We start from the raw sequence: 19,334 nt of genomic DNA on the forward strand, positions 1-19,334 counted from the left end.
CCCGGCACGCCGGATCGAGGATTCTGTGCTCAGGACGGTGAATTTCTACTGCGCGTCGCTCTCCATGTCTGTTGACTCGACCGTTGGAAGAATGCCCTGTGATTATTGACATTGCCAAGATAACCGTCGCTCCATCGGCGTGCAAGCCCCGAGAACGGAGCAATCAATCTGCAAAAGTGGTACACTGAAATTCATCGAATCCGCTGCCTAGCTCGGCCGTAGTGCGAGCCGTTTAACCTACTTTCCATTGTGGGTGTTTCTAAGTCTCCCACTATTCTCGTCGCGTCTCTTGATCCTTACGTAACGCGTCGTCAGCCGTCGTCGGCCGTCCGTCGTCGATCCGCGGTTATCTGATTTCTTAGTTGCTTGTATCTAAGTGCTGGAGCACGTGTGCTCTGCCGGGTCCTTCAACGGGACAGACGTGACAGCCGGGACGGGGATCGGGGTAAACCAGTGGCTACGTTCGAAACCGATCCATGGAAACAATTCCCGCAGGCCCCGGACGAATCCTTAGCGCGTACGTGTTGAAGAGCCGCAGGAAGTCGGTCGCGAAGCAACGTAGCTCGACGCGCAGCGACGGTCACCGCTGGATTCTCGAGCTCTCCTTTTGACGAGTTGCCCGCTCCGATAGCACTGATGTCAACTGAACCTATGACGAGGGGGCCCGAAAACAACGGACAGACGACAACAGCAGATTCTCTAGAGTCGCGATCGGTCCTATCGCCGGCGAGACGCGCTCGATCCGAGCGAGTTTGTTGAAGGCTCTCGAACGCCAGCGTCCTTATCCATGTAACCGAGCGTCCGCTACCGACGGCCGTCGCCCAGTGTTGAGCCGTCTTATCGTCGAGACGAGACGAATCGAGCCGGAACCTCGTTTCCGTTAAAGAGACCACGTTCCGTCACGGGTGCGCGACAGGCGAATGCTATCCTGAGACCAGCATCCGTAGCATCCGTTTCGCCCGATTTCTTCCGATATACCTGGACACACGAATACGAAGGCCTGGCTTGATCCTGCGTCGCGTTGTACAGATCAGTCAACACGACGTTAACCTTCTATAGCATGGAGCGGGGCGACGGGGGCGGGGGGAGCCTCGAACTCGCCGGGGGTGGAGTCGGCGGTGGCAACGCGGATTTGTTGCTTCAGGATCTCGTTACGGGATCGACAACCGGTCTATCGGTGCAGCATCATCAGCACACCTCCGCCACGTCAGCCATGGCCGGCCTTCACGGTGACCACTTTCAAGGAACGATGCACCATCCTGATCTTCACGGGAACTCGCACCACGACACCTCCATGGGCCACAATTCCATTCATCAGTTGCACGAACCGTTGGAAAAACTGAAACGTGGTGAGTCGGTCACAATACCAAAGGACGCTTACTTGCTTCTCAGGGTGCGCCGCGATAACGGAGTCGATGATTCTTTCCTCGATTCTCTAAATAAACGACGAACGAAACGCAAGAACCGCGTGCAGGTGTAATCGATTTCATTCTCCGCGGATAGACTGTCTTAATCCTTGCGCGAGGACCGCTTTAGCAACGCGGATCTACGATGACGTTTATCATCGGAACACGCTGTATCGTTCGAGTCCATTGAATCGAGATAACTTCGAGCAAATGTACAATCTTATTTCCTGGCTTTGCGCAAAGACAAGATTAAGAAACGTCGTCTCACCATTCCATAATTTCAGTTCAAAATATCAGAAATATAAATCAAAGTATAGAGAACGTAACAATCATAGTGTTATTAGGATGCTCGTAATTTCGACTCCGTTATCCCGGCGCACTCTGTCTAACCCCGTGTTTCAAACTTCTTACGCTATCCCATGAAATTCGGCAGCCAAAATCCGGAAATAAATTCCGCCGCGCGTCCTTTTAGAATACGCGTAAACTCATACGACATACACGATTTGTGACTTTGCATTCTATTCCAATTAAACACAACGTTTGTGAATAATCGAGTGTTTGAGTTGTCTATGGGCTGGATGTGCTAAAAGAGCAATGTATGATTTTAATAGTTGAGCCGTGGAATTAATAGATTTGATGTAACGATGATAAATCGACCAAATATTCGTTACAATCCACTTGGAAAATAGACGGCGCTTGCAATTCCAGTCGGAAATTATTTACGAGTTTGTTGAAACAGTCGACAGATCTATAGGAACATAATTAAAACAATACATCATCCACATACGTCGTCTAGTAAATATCTATCGCGATTCGTTTCGGATTTTAAAATTCATAAATCATTGCAACTAAAAGGAGCGTTCAGACTGAAGAATTTTAAAATCTACCAGAACGTCGATAATAATCTCTTGATTACGCTTTGACGATTTTTATCTATTGTTATTACTTGACATTGTTTAATCGGAGATGACTTTTGCAAGGAATTTTGTATATTAACGGTAAACCTGACGCAGTCGAATGACTGGTGTCTCATTTTAGAATAATAAAAGTTACAAAGACGCTTTCATAAGAAACGATCGAATAAAGTACTTAATCGCGACAATTGCAGCCATGAAAACTTTACAGAATCTAAATAAATCGTATCCTGCTAGTTTTATAAAATAAAGTAGACCAGTCAGTTTGACTATTTGTTATGTTCAGTGTTAACGAGGCTTACAGGTGTCACAAGCATAATTACTTTTATCCGTGTGTCGATCTAAAAGAGATACGAGAATCGTTGCTTCCTCCTTCGTCGTCTATCGCGATATAATCGCTTGTACGAGCTTGTCGATTCGTGTGATTTCGTTATTTGCGACATTATCGATGCCGTCCGTCCGACCGACAAATACTCGCCGCGTACCTGCACTGAAATCGCGCACTGCGTCGTTTCCGTTATCGCGCAACAATTTCAGAAAATCTTGACGCAGCGAATTTCCACGCACGCCGCTTTGTTTCCGAAGCCTACGAATCCTACCGAACCTCGACGATTATCGCCGAAACTGCGAGGCTACGCTAATACGAGCAGTTCGAATCCAACAATTATCACGATATCTCCTCTCCCGATCGTGTTCGTCCGATAGGTTAGTTTCTCAGATAGTCCAATGTCTCTTTGTTTCCTGGATCGGGTTTCCCGACGTTGTCCGGCGGAATAGTCTAGAACGGAAACGGCGCTGTCATGACATTCCATCGACATTGAATCTGTTTGAATTATTTCGTTGCAATACCGTTGAGCATTTTCGTGCGATAAAGCAACATTGTACGTCGGTTCTTGTCAGGTGCCAGCCGAGCACAGATAAAACATTAGTACGAATAGCGTTGATAAGCACCGCGCCCATCGTGTTATTTCAACGGCGATACGCCGCGGCAAACAAAATTTCGGACTCGTTCCCTGTTAATGCAATCGCGGAATTCCTTTAGATCGCAAAAACCAACCGTTCGACGAATCAGGCGCACTCACCTGACCACTGTCATCCTCATTTTACCAGTTTTTCTTTAAATTTTATTGACCTGTTCTCGTCTGAATGCATCGGTTACGTGTCCGCGGACGCGATCGAAATATTCTCCAGGTTTAGGTTATGTCTACGAGTCCTTCGCTGGTATTGTTACGACGGGAGTCAAGCGAGCACTTACATGCGACGATGATGGTACGAATAGATACAGTTCTATCTGCGACTTATCTGCTGATTTGTTCCCACTCTTCATATCAGTGTGTTGGATATTTAGTTGGATATTTGAATCGAACGAATTTTCAGACAGGTGGATTAGTGCAGAAAGTACAAAAGAACGGTACAGATAGAACTGTGGGAATTGTGGAACGATTAGAGAGATTTCTTCGAGAACCCGAAATGGCTGTAGAGGCAATTAGAAACGAGCTTGACTAAGATTCAGGTAACGACGTTGAAATTTATCGTCTCGATGATAAGAAATCATTCAACTAAAATTTATTTTACGTGTCGTAATGCTGGCCCACTGTTTATCCGAATCTGATTCGTTTCCGAATGCTAGCGGACGAAATTGGTAATATTTAACACTGCGTGTTTTTTCCTGACTTGTTTATTAATGTCGCATATGCTTGATAGCAATTAGCGACCACTCGTGGGATTACAGTTGTAGGTTAGTGTATGCCGATTAGGATATATTGTATACAATAGTATTTGCATTGAATTCCTCTTTCATTAGGTTATTATTCTATTAATTTATATTATAGTATCTATATTATCTACTTATATTAAATTATTTTCTTAATAGATTCCTTGAGTTATCATATAATTTCGCTAAACAATCTGGTCTCTTCTAGATATCGCAAAACTCTTTTTGTATTTTTCTAGTCGTCCAAATATTCTTTGATAATACTGAATATTTTTACAATTTTATATTATTTTAGGACAGGTAAACTAATAAAAAGTGTTTAATTGCAAGTTCATTGTTACAATTGATATAAAGAGGTTCATCTGCTATAGAGAACATATCCTCATGGGTTATTTGCATTAATGTAGTATAGTACAATTTGTTTATTTCTTGTTAAATATACTTACGGTTGGAGTTAACAGGATTCTTTACATCATTTCGAATGCTGTACAACTATTAAGAGAATTCGAAGGAAACTTTTATCTCGCAAAAAATTCGCAATCTAATAACCATTAATATTTGCTAGCCTGCGCTATTTAACCCTAAAACGACTCCATGAAGTTGTCAATGGTCCCACAACATTTTGAAATTGTCTGCAAATGTAAAGAACGTTAGAAATACAACTGTGAAGATGTGGTTTCGTAAAGACTTAATAAATGTTAGAACATTGAGGTTCTCCTGATCTCTCCAACTCGTGTTGTACTTCAAATTTTATATTTTGGAAGTAATAAATAATATTTTGATCGTCAAGATACTGTTTTAAGTCATTCGTAATCTCGCGATGTCACTTGCGTCGAGAAATGGAAGGAGGATGTTCTAAGGTTAGAAAAAGTTTATTATAATTCGCAACGTATTATATATTTATAGATCTATATGTAATATAGTGGCAGTGCATTCTTCTCAAAAGTTTTGAAATTTTCAGGCTCTGGCATTTCCGTATCTCAAGCTAGAAATAATTTCACTATCTTCCTGTAGTATATTCAAACATTTCCAAAGATATCAAGCTAACTAGTCTGGAATCATTTTTGACGAAATGATTTTCAGGTGCATACGAAACATACAAAGTATATCACGAAGTATAATCGTTGAGAAATTGAGTTAACGATGACAAATATTTCATTCTCGCAATGTTCAGGTGATTATTAAATTAATATTTCGTGCCACGGGTGGCATCAGGCTTGACATTGAGTTAAAGAGATAAGCTTCTGCGCAACTCGATTATGGTAGGTACAAGTTGTTAGATACCAATTTATGTACCTCTGCGATGATAAACGGACTTTCTTTCGAGAGAACGCGTCGGGTAGCATAAATCAACCCCAGAAATCCCCGGGAAATGATAGCGATTTAATTAAAATGAAACTACATACAGAAAGACAAAATTTATCGTAAAAACTTATAGTTTAATTCTTTCGTATACCAAATGTGCTAGAAAAATTCAGTTTGTTCGAATATATCGCAGTAGAAATGAATTTCGAAGCCAGTAAAAAATTAGTACCACTTATGTTAGCACCACATTTAATACTCGACGTATTAAATTGATCCGCTCGGCGCACGCGAGTTAACGCCTATGTAGACGACCTATTTCATACTTGCATTAAAAATTCATTAGACGTTCTCTTGAAAATCAGAAACGCTATTTCAGTTTATATTTCTATTCAACAAATCGTGCATAAAAATGCTTTAAATAATGAAGTTCCATAACTGTTCAAGTAACCGGTTTTATATTTTTATTTCATATTTATTGAGGTTATATTCATGTCCATTAAATTGTATTATATCAATGTCCATTAAAAATTGTTGAATATATTTCTTTATTTAGATACACACTGTTATGAACATTGTAATAACTTGAGTAACATCGATCTGGTGATTCTTATGGGGTGATTTTTGTCAATTGCTTTCGAACCTCAGCAGGTTTAATGTTAATTACGACGAATGTACCAACATTTATGCTTAGAGGAATATTTAGGTTCTTATTTATAGATTGTTGATCATTCTGCATATAAATAAATTGTTGGAATCTTCGTGACTCCTATACATTATTTTCAAACAATTGTTTCATGTATTAAAATAATATATAAAAATGAATATCGCATATACTTTAAATTGAAAATTGTTCGTTGTGGATATCTTAAAATCAGTATTTCTCTATTTTCTATTATAAGTATTGAAGAAGCACTCATTTCTCCAGTTTCCAATCTAGATATCATAATATATGATTTATGTAACATAAAACTTTTGTTCATTAATTCCAAAAAGTATGGATTAATGAATCAACGGTTGAAAACAATACGTTGTCATTTTTAAATATCCTTAATGCCCAAAAATGTATAAACTTCGCGAGATCAAAGTTACTCCAGTTTTTTATAATAGTTATGATAGCGTATACCTGGGTAAAGAAATATATATTCAACAATTTTTATTGAAAACAGCTTTATAACTTCAATAGCTACGAAATAAAAAATATAAAATTGTTTACTTGATCGGTGGTAGTAGCTTTAGTGTTAAAAGACTGCATCTTTGCGCAATTAGCTGAATAGACATCTAAATATATACAAAATATAAATCTGCAACGAACAACTTTCTTATCCATTAATTACTATTCACTTATTAATGTACTACTATTAACTATTAGTCTGTTCCATAAGTTTCTTCCTCTTTTTAATGCGAAATCAATAGACGATATTTGTTATTAAAGGTTGATTTATTTTGTCCTATACGAATCTTTTTGCTCTATTACCTTCTTGCATCTCTCAGTAAGCCTTGTTATGCCCTCTTTACAAAACAGCTGAGACTTACTTGCAAAATATTCATCGAGCTTCGTTTCTATTTCGTTTTCGGATTTCTCACATTTATCACGGAGAGAATTTTTTAACGAGAGACACAAGTAATAATCGGATGGAGGGGATATATAATAATCGGTCTGGGGAGTGAGGAGGATCAGGTAGAACATTCTAATCAAATTGGAAGAGTTTCTGTCTTACGGCCAACGCAACATGGCGGTCTTTCGTTGTCGTAATGAAAAACGAAACCTCGTCGGTTCGCCAATTCTGCCCGTTTTTCGGTTACGGCGGCTTTCAGTATATCCAGTCGATTGCAATATTTTGCAAAATTGATCGTTTCACCTTGTGGAAGAAGCTCGTAGTACACTACACCTTTCCAGTCCCACTAAGTGTACGAAAGAACTTTCTTCGGATCAAGTCCTGACTACGCAATAGTTGAAGGTCGATTTTCCTCGGACCAAATGCGTTTTCGATTCACATTTTCATATAAAATCCAAGTCTCGTCTCCAGTGACTTGGCTCTTATATACCGTTGTCCTGGGAATGTTAGTGTCATCCACTATCTAGTGACCACTATGTCGCGGATTTTTTGGAACTTGTGAGAAACCTTAATACTTTCTTATCAAACCTATAGCTAGGAAATAGTCTGTCTTCGTTGTCGAACACTCTACACTGTATTAGAATCAAGTAGGATTCCATTGGTGCTTATCGTCGGTCGATTCTAGGCGGTTCGATGCGGCTTGGTTGGGCCGCGGGCCGGCATAGTGTTTCATTTCAAATAAAATGCTCCGTGAACGAGCCGATGTGTCGAGCTGGAGATAAAGAACGGGGCAACGAGTGCGTGAACAAACATTGAAGCCAAATTTTCTGGTATCAGTCAGGCTGCTCTGCGCAGAGGAACAAGTAAATTAGAGGGCCGTGGAGAAGAGTTCGGATGCGCGTACCGGGCAAGTCGAGGACGGAAGACAATCTCTCAGTGGCGCCACCACCTGTTTTGTGATTCATTAACTCACCGGCTTATCGGGATAAGGCAGACTTATCCGGGGCTCGAACCCGACACTGCGGCTAAACCCGATCTTATTCCAATGGCATCCCACCTATCCCCGTTTCAGTTTCAGTCCCGGTGCCATGCCGTATGCCGGCAGCTCCCGCTTTGAGACCGCAGCCATCCGGTTCCGCTCTTTACAAAATCAACCACTTTTCTCCCTTAACCCTTTTAGTGTTGAACAACGATGTATCGTCGTTCGCTATACTCGTGAAAAGTGTCAGTGACGATATATAGTTGCGCATGTGTCGGCGCCTTATTAGCGCGTCACGAGAGATTTGTGTCTCAAAATCACTTTAAAAATCGTTGTAAATGGTTCGAGTTCGTTGCAACACAATTGAAAATATTGTTTTTGTTATATTCTATGCTGATCGGTGGCGAGGCTTTGTATACGCTGGATAGAGATAAGGTAGAAACTTGACACGGAGTAGTTTATTGGGGCCGTAATCGCAATCTGTTTAAGACATCAGACAACTTTGATTATTTTATTCAAAATTATTGAAAATCAAGTACTTATATACTATATTTCATTCTATGTAACCTATATGAAATTGATCAAACGATGATTAGGATAAATATCGTTTGTAGAAGAGAAACTTGGTTCTATATTTCCTATCGTGGTTTATATTGTTGTTATTCGTACGATTTTCAATAAGTATCGAAGTACAATTGTTATTATATTACTCTCCCTTCCTCTCTCAATACGCTACATTTTGAATTTTTTTAAATATCGTTCTTAGTTTGATTTTTATGAGCTTTTTCGTAAACCTTAGTAAATTCGTCCAGTTAACGTCGCATAGGCATCCGTTTACGCGCTGAAAGGGTTATCCCTTCCGCATCGATAATCCAGTACGTAGAAGTACTGTCACCGAACGGAAACACGCGACAGAAATACACAGGTTGTAATAGAGTATGTATAAATTAGGTTGTATTTAAATACCCAGGTCCCAACCAGAAATTCGTGGTTGAATTTTTTACTAAAAAATATTATTGTTCCTAAAAATAAAATAAGAAGGAATCGCATTTCTGAGTACTATAGATTAAAATATCCCGTTAACACTGAGGAACATACGATGTTTAATTCGTTACCGTACTTTAACGACTTGTGCTGGAAATTGCTAATAGTAATGTAGAAATATATTATATAATAAGTTTGTTTAAAATTAGAGAAACTATAAACTAGAATAATTAACAGAAAAATACCGAAATTGAGAACACGCCTACTCGACAATGCTTAAGCTTCTTTACTCTTCGATTTTTGCAACAATCTGCCGTCCCTTTCAGCAGACGAAAATCGTTAGTTGATCTTCTTTGTTTAAACTATTGTCCTCGCAACAACGGATGCGAGTAATATCGGATCTCAGTTTCTATTTTTACTTTATTTATTTCATTAATCATAAAAGGTATCTAATATTTAAGAAATCATATGATAATATACGTCAATAATTCATTAAGTATGCATATTATTCTATTCTTTAAAACTGAAATAAAATTCTAATTACTTATCATTGACATTTAACTACTTTTAGTCAATTTTAGCATCGAATAAACATTAACTTCCTTTGCCTTCTAAGAAATTATTGTAATTGAAAAATATCTAATCTCAATAACTGGTATATCAATAGAATAGTATATCAAGGGGTTAATGAGAAATCCTTCCCATGGACCAGTGACAGAACGTTTATCCTACGTCTAAATCCAACTGCGATTTCCTCGTGGTCAAATCAGGAGAAAGGAACCCTTCGAAAAATCTTTTATCCCGTTCGGTCAATGCCAATATCCCAATATTTTGTCAACAGGGTGGCATACGGCTTCTACTGGCTTCCCGATCGAGCCCCCCCGGTAGTCATTAACTACCCCTTTATTATGGCGACGGCTCTGTGATCGAGCCTGGCAGATGCGCCGAAGTCAACCCTTGTTGCCTTCCTCTAATGGTGTTGACAAATTGCTCGGCTAGCCGCTAGGTCTCCCCAGGGTGGCCACGCTGGAACTCTTCTCGCCGCAGACACTTTGGCGTTTCGATCTTTCAGATCAATGCGTTCCCGAAATAAGACGATCCACCCTTTAAATTACCCTCAGTCACCCTTTGAATTACCTAGAGTCACTCTTGAATTGTAATTATAATAAGGATAACTGAATAACAGAAACACTACAACGAGGTTCGATGGCATTAATGGAATTCTGGATTTTTACAATTTATAATAAGTGAGGTTAATGTTTGCACATCTTCTAGAATGCAATAGTAATATTTTCTATCTTTTAAGGAGTACAATGATTCAATAATTTGGTTATTGTAATTAATAATACGGTTAGTTTAGTCGCTGTCTACTTTTGTGGATAAATTGAAGTTAATTGGAATGATAGGGGAAATGGAATGGTTTTTAATTTATTTTTTACCGAGTCTGTAATGGAAATAATGCAATTGGTATTGGGTTTTGGTAATATATATGCAAGTTAAATATGTTTGTGATAAATTCATTAATTCTGCATTTTAGTCATTATTATGTGAAAGAGGTTATTTATGTCCTTTTAGATACAGTGAAATGGCTAAAAATCCTAATGGAATTTCGACAGTTCAAGTGTCAAATTTATGTATTAAGGATACTTGTAAATATAGTTTGTTACCTTAATTTGTGAACGCATCTGAAAATATTTGTAATATTAAAATACATTTTCGGCTCATTTACAAGCTAATATTAATATAATATAGAAAACATTAACCACAATTCTAATTTTACAAATTTCTTCAGATGCATTAATAGATTAAGATAACAAATTATATTTACAATTATCTTAGACGTAACTGTTCATACTCAAGTTGGCCGGATAAATTGCAGCAAACAAACATATACTATATAGAAATCATAAAATCGTTTAAAATAGAAATATATAAAACGACATCGATTATAAACAAATAATAATTTTTAATACTTCAAACTTCTTGAAATATATTATTAAATAGTAGAGGTAGAAAATTAGCAATCAAAATGTTGAAAATATTCATTTTTATAACTTTTAAACCTCACTTTATAAGTCGTCCGACTTATATGGTAAGCATTATTTGATAATTATAATTTATATATCATTAGAATATATATAATTGATATATAATTATAATATAATTGTAATATATAATTATAATATATATAATTCAACGTCGTTTTATATTTTTCTAATTACGTAACTAAAATTTTATATTAACCCTTTCGGTACGAGCACTTTATCCGCCATGACACTCTCGCTGTACGAGCCGCTGCTCCGAAAATTCACATATGATCAGTCCTCCTTTACACGAAGATTGTCCTAAAGGTTAAATAAAAACTGTGCTCAATAGAACAGTGTTTTTTAAACAAAAAGTGTTGCTTCTAGCTTTAATATTAAGAGATATAAAATTCTGTTCTTTATACGGGTCATCGCATGAACGCCGGATATATCCGGCTTTCGTATCGAAAGGGTTAAATCGAAAGTCTGTTGTATTATGTCATTTATATACACATATATACCATAAATTATATTTCCCTCTCAATATATATTTATCTAAACATACGCCATAGAAGTAAAGATCGCACTACCATCCAAATACTTTTGGAAATAACTGTACTATCCTCGGTCCACACATTTCCTGCTTAGCAAATGACTCGACCATACTTTTTTCTCGAAAGACTCGATCCGTCCATTCCACGGCAATATTATAGAGAACAATAGTGCGACTATTGTAGCGAACTAACTTCTTCAATCAAATAGCACAAATACTATAATGAACTAGCTTTTCCGTTCTATAGTACGAATATTATAGTGAATTAGCTTTTCCGTTCTATAGTACGAATATTATAGTGAACTAGCTTTTCCGTTCTATAGTACGAATATTATAGCGAAGTAGCTTTTCCGTTCTATAGTACGAATATTATAGTGAAGTAGCTTTTCCGTTCTATAGTACGAATATTATTATAGCGAAGTAGCTTTTCCGTTCTATAGTACGAATATTATAGTGAACTAGCTTTTCCGATCCATAGTACGAATATTATAGAGTCGACGGAGGTAGTTAAATCTCCCGATGAGCCGGGCTATCAAGTCGATTTTCCGGCTCGAATTTCTCGATCACCGAGGCAATCGTGGCGGTCTTCTAAGCGCGACAGGAACCAAGCCCGTAGGATCAACATAGAAATGAACTGATTTCCTTCCCATTATCTCAGCTGCCGTGGCAAGGTGAAAGCCCGGCCCGACCCGGCCCGACCCGGCCCGTCTTCCTCTGGAACGAGGTTTGTGTAGAGTGTACTCACAAGCGGGTTTCGATTGAAGTGGGCAGGGTCGTTCCGCTCTGGGGAAATTTCTGTGCGTGCCCGAACCTGTGAAGACCGAGGACACCCGAACCGGGGAGCCATGGGAAACCATCGCGAACCTCTCGTCGAATTCGAAGCTGTAATTCTAGAAGTATCTCAAAACATAGCAGGTTCCTAAAAACAACTAACGCAGGGAATCACGCCTCGAATGCACCCGCTTGGGAACAAATTTGGAATTCATACCTTCCGACGAAATTTCTGAAACGGATCGTGTTCGAAATGGGGATGATAGTCTTTCAGTTTTTAATTTGTTGGTTAACGATTTATTTGCAAAATAATGCGTGCATAGATTAATAATTTAATGATGATATTGAGTAAACATTGAATAATATCCATTTTTAGTTATAAGGAAATTGAGAAAGGAATTCTTAATATAGTTGACGTTATTTAGGAGGAAATTTGTAAACTATTTTAATTTGTTTTTAGCATTGCTTATTATCTCTTTATTCTTTCTTTGTTCAGACAAGTTATTCAATTAATTTTGAGATCTATATTCCTATAATTTATTCGATTCATTTTACAATCTCCATTCGAATAATTCATTTGATTAACTTTACAATTGCTATTTGAATAATTTATTTGATTAAATTCACAATCTTCATTTCATTATCGAAATTTATTTATTTACATTCGATTTATTCGAATAAATAGATAGATTAATTTATAGTGAGTTATGAATCATTTTTATTCGAATATATTATTCAACTAAATAGTATTCATTTAGATAATATTTTGAGATAAATATTTAGTCGGATAATGTCCACTGTCATAAATACATTATAGATTGTGTGCAAGTAGATTTAATATGATACAAAAAGAAGCGAAACATTAATATGTTCGCAAACAATAAAAGTTCGAATAAGCTGCAAAAATATACAGTTGATTAATTCTTAAAGTAATTGCGATATAGGCATTCTGATTAGCCACATTTTGTCCGCTTGCTTAGAATATCAAATTCTAATAATTATATATATTATATAACATCCACGTCGACACAGATAAAATTAAAATGCATAATGATTTCACAAAATAAGTACCATATATATATAGTAAATGCATAACAATATAGCTTACAAATTTCAATTTTAACCATTCACGTAATTTTGCATTACAATGAAAATTAATGTAGCAACCCTAACGTCTACGAACGCGTTAAAGTCACATCAAGATTACTAAAGGAAAATTAATTTTCTAGAAAGTAGTATTTGGAAAATACATTCGTTAGCTGGTGTAGCACGCTTCCGTATCTAAATCCCATCGTTCGCGAAGCTGATACATCCATAAGGAACTCATAAAACAGTGGAACGGTGACGCGAACACATGTTTTACTTCCATGACACCAGGAAGCATCGTTGTAGCCTAATTAATTAGCTCCCTTGCCCCATAGGTCGCAGGGGGTTCCCCTACGTAGCGCCAAGCTGTCTAAAACTCTCGTAAGACATTCTATCCGTAGAGTTTTCCGAAACGTCTTGCGTCACGCGTGTTAAACTGGAAAGACACATTGCGTCTCGGATTACTTATCGGTCCCATGTGCTCGCCCCCGTGTCAACTTGGAACTAAACAAATTGGTTAACAAGCGCTGCCGAACCCTATCCAACGAACTATCCGCTCGGACTGGTCGTGTTGGATAAACAAACCTATATACGTTGTTTGTCTTGACGCTGGTTTAGCTAGTTTCTCGTGGAAAGCGAATTTTTATGGGACTCGTCAAGTGTTAGTTTTTATAAATCGGAAATAATCGAATATTTTTTCTAAGAAAAACGTTCGATTTGCAAGAGCTGTTTATAAATTGTACGTCCGACGCGACTATTTTCGGGATTCTCATTTTATTTTTATATTTATATATTATTTCTATTTTTATATTTTATTTTTGCCATCATTTTGTTCCACTATAATTTCACGAGAACACTTTTTTTAAAAATTGCTCGTTCGGTTGTGATATTACTATTATTATAGGGTAATCTCTGTTAAAATGTTTTTATTTTCTTAATACTTGCGTTAAATAATATTTACTTTATTTTATTTTATTAATTACGAAAGGTATCTAATATTTAGGAAACTATGTAATAATATCGGAGGTTATAGCAGCTCAATGTTAAATTATAGCTTCTATGTTTATTTTACATATTTTGTTAATCGCAGAAGGTATCTATTATTTAGAATATTATACAATAATATTCAAAATTGCAATAATAGAATTTAACACTTTAAAAACCGATCTACAGATTACCGGTGAAGTATTAAGTTTAAAAATGCTTTATTAGGAAAATTACTCGTTTCGATGTAAATTGAATCCAATTATTCAATCGCAAAATTTTATTTCATTTTTATCATCATTTCGTTTCACTATAATGCCACGAAAATCCTTTCTGCAAATAAAATTGACAAAATTTAATTCTTTTTAATAATATTATCGTGTTATCTCGCGCATGAAAAGCGAAACTTCTTTATAATATCAAAGAAACAAAAATTATGTTAATTTGAAAGGAGACTACCTCCTCTTCCCGAACAAAGAGCCGAACAGGGGACGTTCGTTTCCGAGAAAGCGTCGCCCAAAAATATCATCGATCGGCCAGCGTTTCCGAATACATATTTCTAAAAAGAGCAGGATTCCCGGTTCAAGTACACCCGGTCGTCGCCCCAACGATGCGACGCGGTCGCTACGGTTGACTAATAAACGACTTCCTAAGGAAGCTAAGGATTACGAGATTAGGAGATCGTAAGCAGCCTGCGCTCACAGGTGCTACTGCCACGCGGTCGTACTTCAACCCCTGACGGGCACCCACGGTTTTTCCTCCAACCGGAGGGACGTCGGGTTCGGTAATTATCAAGTGGCCGACTGCGCTCGTTCGTCATTCGAAGATCGGTTCGGTGAAGCCGTCGCGCACTCTTCTACGTGACAAACTTTGATTTTTCGAAGACGTGACTCCGACACAGGAAATACGTGCGGTTTGCGTCTTCGAGAAACGCTTCGATGGTTTATATTGGGCTGGGAACTAGGTGATGGAGCATTTTGACAATAGTTGGTATTAATATATTCTTTGCTATTCAACGCACCTGACTTAAAGTTGTTTTCTAGTTTGGACTTCTACTCTAAACTTAGTGAAAGAATTGTGTAGATTTGTTATTTAGTTTCGTTTCTATCCTAGTTTGAAAATGGAAGGGCAAGGCGCATATTACAGACATATTTTATTCTATTATTTCTGACAAAACAAGATCAAAGCACCTAACCTATATTGTTTTCTTGTTCTTTGGACTTCCATCTTTAATTTAGTAAAAACATTGCTTCGATTAGTTATTTTGAGGAATAACACATCTGATAAGTTATTCTTAATAAAGGATATTGGGGTTCTAATCCTTATTTTGGCTGTCTTGCTCGAAAATTATTAGGACACAAAAATGTGGTGCCTATTATATAATACATGTAATGTATTATTCACCACTTTATTAATAATTTATTACTAACGAATAATATAAATTACATATGTATTACAGTTAAAATACTATGGTTAGACAAATTATTTCAGATTCGCAGTTAAAATGACTTTGAGTGCAATGGATTAATTAATAGTCATCGCTACTAATAATTATGCGATTTATAGGTTTTGCAGCAAAGAAACAATGCGATTGGTTGTCAGTCGCATAGCAAAATTCCGTGATCGTTGAGAAAATAATTATCCAGGCGATTAAGGGAAAATTCGCTGGGTTTCGGTTTACCGTTTTGCAAACCAGCCAAGATCTTAATGAATTCAATCTATCAGAGTTATAAAACCCAGGGATTATAACCAGAACCACTGCACCACCGTAATCTCCGATATAAAATTATCGATGGAGCGTTATTTCGGTCCTGCTTTCATTACCCGGAAATTTTACCAGCGCGGCAATAAAGCTTGTACCAATATCCCCGGCATCGATCAAGAGATATTTGACGAGGACTGACATTTACCGTTAACGGATTTATCATTACCGTAATATTTTCTTTCCTAACAGATTCATCTAATCGTTTTATTAACGGAGAACGTTAAATAGTTTTCGCCTAAGCGGTTATCTAGCTGATGAAAGATGGCGGTGTTTTATAGCTTCGTGTACGAGAGTACTACCGGTTCTCTATTTTACTTTCTTTTTAGAAGAACCGTGAATTGTCTCTGGCAAATTAATTGTTTAGAATGTTGTTTTATTGCTGTTTCTGAAATGATAGGTTTATAGAGATCTTTCAAAATGGAAATGGAAGTCAGCTTTTATAATGTCAACGAATAGCTTCTTTCGAAGTTATTTGTTAACTTGGACATTCTTATTATTCTTAGTTATCATTAATGTAATATTTCGATAATAATAAAATTGCAAAATATGTTTTCTCGAAATTAATAAAATAATGCATTACAGAGGCTTTTTTAAGAGGAAATAAAAATTAACTGTTATAAAGGCAATGAATAATCTTTTTTAGATTTTTTTATTATAAAATATAAATTAGTATACTATTACTGATATTACATATGTTAATACATATATTATTATTATTATTATTATATATTTTTTACAGATTTTAGAGTATTTTCTAAGATACAAATATTTTCTTATATTTAACTGAATGATCGTATATTCAACTTCATTATACAAGATCTCTTTTGCCTTGCGTTTTACAAATATTATTCTTACTAAATCTATTTAAATAAATATATTTTTACTAAACTTAAATGTTCATTTTCTGCATCATTGTTTTATTCTTACATAATTTTTCTGCCGTAAAATAATTGATTCAATTTATCCATCATTATTAATCCAGCTACCTCGAAAAAGCATTTAAAGAACAATAAACGTATTGTATATTAATTTAATTATTCCTTATAATTATTAATTTAATTAATATCAACTAGCTTAAAGAATTACCAATTTCGATTTCCCTAATAATATATTCCCAAATAAATTAGAGTATTATCCTTGGGAGGGGAGGGATGATTTATGATCACGTGTTAATAGCGAATCCGCAGCTGGCAAAATTAATGTCGTCGTTTCGAAAAAAATGCTTCGTGTTGGGAAAAAAAAAATAGTGTACGATTCGTCGATAATCGTTCAGCAATGATACGGTTGTATGCGGACACGAGTAAAATGACGCGTTGTGTAAAAATTGTGGGTGTTTAGTGGACCGTGTCGCGATTGTAACTCAACAACGAAGAGGGTTGCGAGGGTCGCTAAAATAATCGTATCCCGCAGCTGTGGGGACCATCGAAGGTCCCACGAAATTAGTCATTCCGGTAAAATTCTTGAACTTGACTCGCAGCACAAGTACTATAAATATTAGCAGTTAATAATGTTGGGGTTCTTTTCACAATTCGGGAAGATTTATTGACCGCGGAAATTTATGGCAACGCGTACGCTTTTTTTCTAATAATATTAATATAATATAATATTAATATGTAATAATACTAATGTAGTAGAATATTAATATGTAATAATACTAACGTAGTAGAATATTAATATCTAATAATATTAATAAAATACAATATAAATATCTAATAATATCTAAAAATATCTAATAGTATAATAACTTATACATATATATTTTTTACTAACATTCTGTCACAAAATCTTCAGAAATTGGATAATTAAACGTGAATTGTTCGATGCATATCTTTTTATTACAAATTAAGGTTATGTTTTAAGATTTTAATAAGGGCGAACGATATTTTTATTAGAAGCTACAATATTCAGACTGACATTATTTTTATGATTATTCTCCGTTTGTTGACATCTTTCTATTGAAATTTTTATTATTATTTGTTTCTTTTTTATTCACAATAAAAAACTAAATTAGAATCTTGCTATTACTTATTTTCTAAGTTTCTTCATTTACTATTTTTTTACAAAGCAACAATAATTCTTCGACTTAACACTCGAACAACAAACGCATCTACTAGAAATAATATCGACTATGCTTAGCATAATATATAACTTCATTTTATCATATCATTTAAGGTATTCTTTCTGAACACATTAATTATTCCAACTACTTTGAGAAACCATGCGAAAATTACGATTATTTAAACTCGTGTAAAAATGTTTTAAACCGTGATTCGATTTTTCGATCGGGTTTCCGTCGGATTCGTTCGATTCTGGCGGTAATCGATGGGGTTTATTCGAGTGTAAAACGAAAATGGTCCATCGGGTGTCCTCGGCGTCGCGACGCGTCGTCTTCTTGGCCGAGAGCGACGTCGCCGGTCGCATGCACAGCCGCTCCGTAAAATCCGTGCGGATTAGCGGTCTACTAATATATCCCGCGGGTGTAAAAATGCGACGAAGCAGCTGAGATATTCGTTTCGTCGTCTTCCCCTCGGCTCGTACATGGCCGGTTTGTCTTTGACATAAAATAACTCGAAGCTGCGGGGAAAAGTAATAAATTTGTGAGTTACAACCTGTCTCGGTGTCCCTCTAGTTGCCATCTTTTGCCTCTTTCTCTCTCTCTCTCTCTATTTTTCTCTCTTTCTTTCTCTCTGTTGCTCTTTTTTGCTCTCTATTACTCTCTATTGCACTTTTTCTAGCTCTCTACTGCACTTTCTCTGTTACTCTTCTTCTATTGCTCTTTATCTAGCTCTCTATTGCTCTTCCTCTGTTGCTCTTTATCTAGCTCTCTATTGCTCTTCCTCTGTTGCTCTTTATCTAGCTCTTTATTGGTCTTTCTCAATCGCTCTCTATCACTCTATATATGTTGCTTTCTATTGCTCTTTCTCTGTTGTTCTTTATTGGTATTTCTCTGTTGCTCTCTACTCCTTTTTATTGCTCTCTTTCTTGCTCTTTCTCTGTTTCTCTCTTTCTCGATATCTTTCTTGTTCTCTATTGCTCTATCATGCTCTCTATTGCTCTTTCTCTGTTGCATTCTTTCTTGTTCTCTCTCGCTGTTTCTCTCTTAAAAATTACAAATAAATTCGGTCTTTCGTCTTCTCCGTCTCTTTCCCGGAAACGGAACAATCGAAATATCTCCTACCATCATGTTCTACGAGGAAATTTACGAATATCTGTTCTCCGAGTCTTGTCCTTTACTAATCCGTTTACAGAGGATATTAGTACACTGAAGAGATCGATCCGAGTGTCTTTCGCTA

The 19,334-nt window shown here is 36.6% G+C and overlaps 1 protein-coding gene across 2 annotated transcripts in view; it reads left to right on the forward strand.

Annotated features, from left to right (window-relative positions):
• Positions 1–469: 469 nt before the first annotated feature.
• The window catches only part of Ptx1 (pituitary homeobox homolog Ptx1), a 71,590-nt gene continuing 52,725 nt past the window's right edge, over positions 470–19,334 (forward strand). Inside the window, exon 1 of one of the 2 annotated variants that reach the window (XM_078181297.1) lies at positions 470–1,346. In XM_078181297.1, coding sequence (XP_078037423.1) covers positions 1,061–1,346 — 286 coding nt within the window. In that variant the 5' untranslated portion in view covers positions 470–1,060. The remainder of the gene's footprint in view (positions 1,347–19,334) is intronic. The other variant, XM_078181298.1, reaches the window with a different exon arrangement.

Source organism: Augochlora pura, chromosome 5 (assembly GCF_028453695.1).
Source record: "Augochlora pura isolate Apur16 chromosome 5, APUR_v2.2.1, whole genome shotgun sequence".
NCBI classification, from domain to species: Eukaryota; Metazoa; Arthropoda; class Insecta; order Hymenoptera; family Halictidae; genus Augochlora; species Augochlora pura.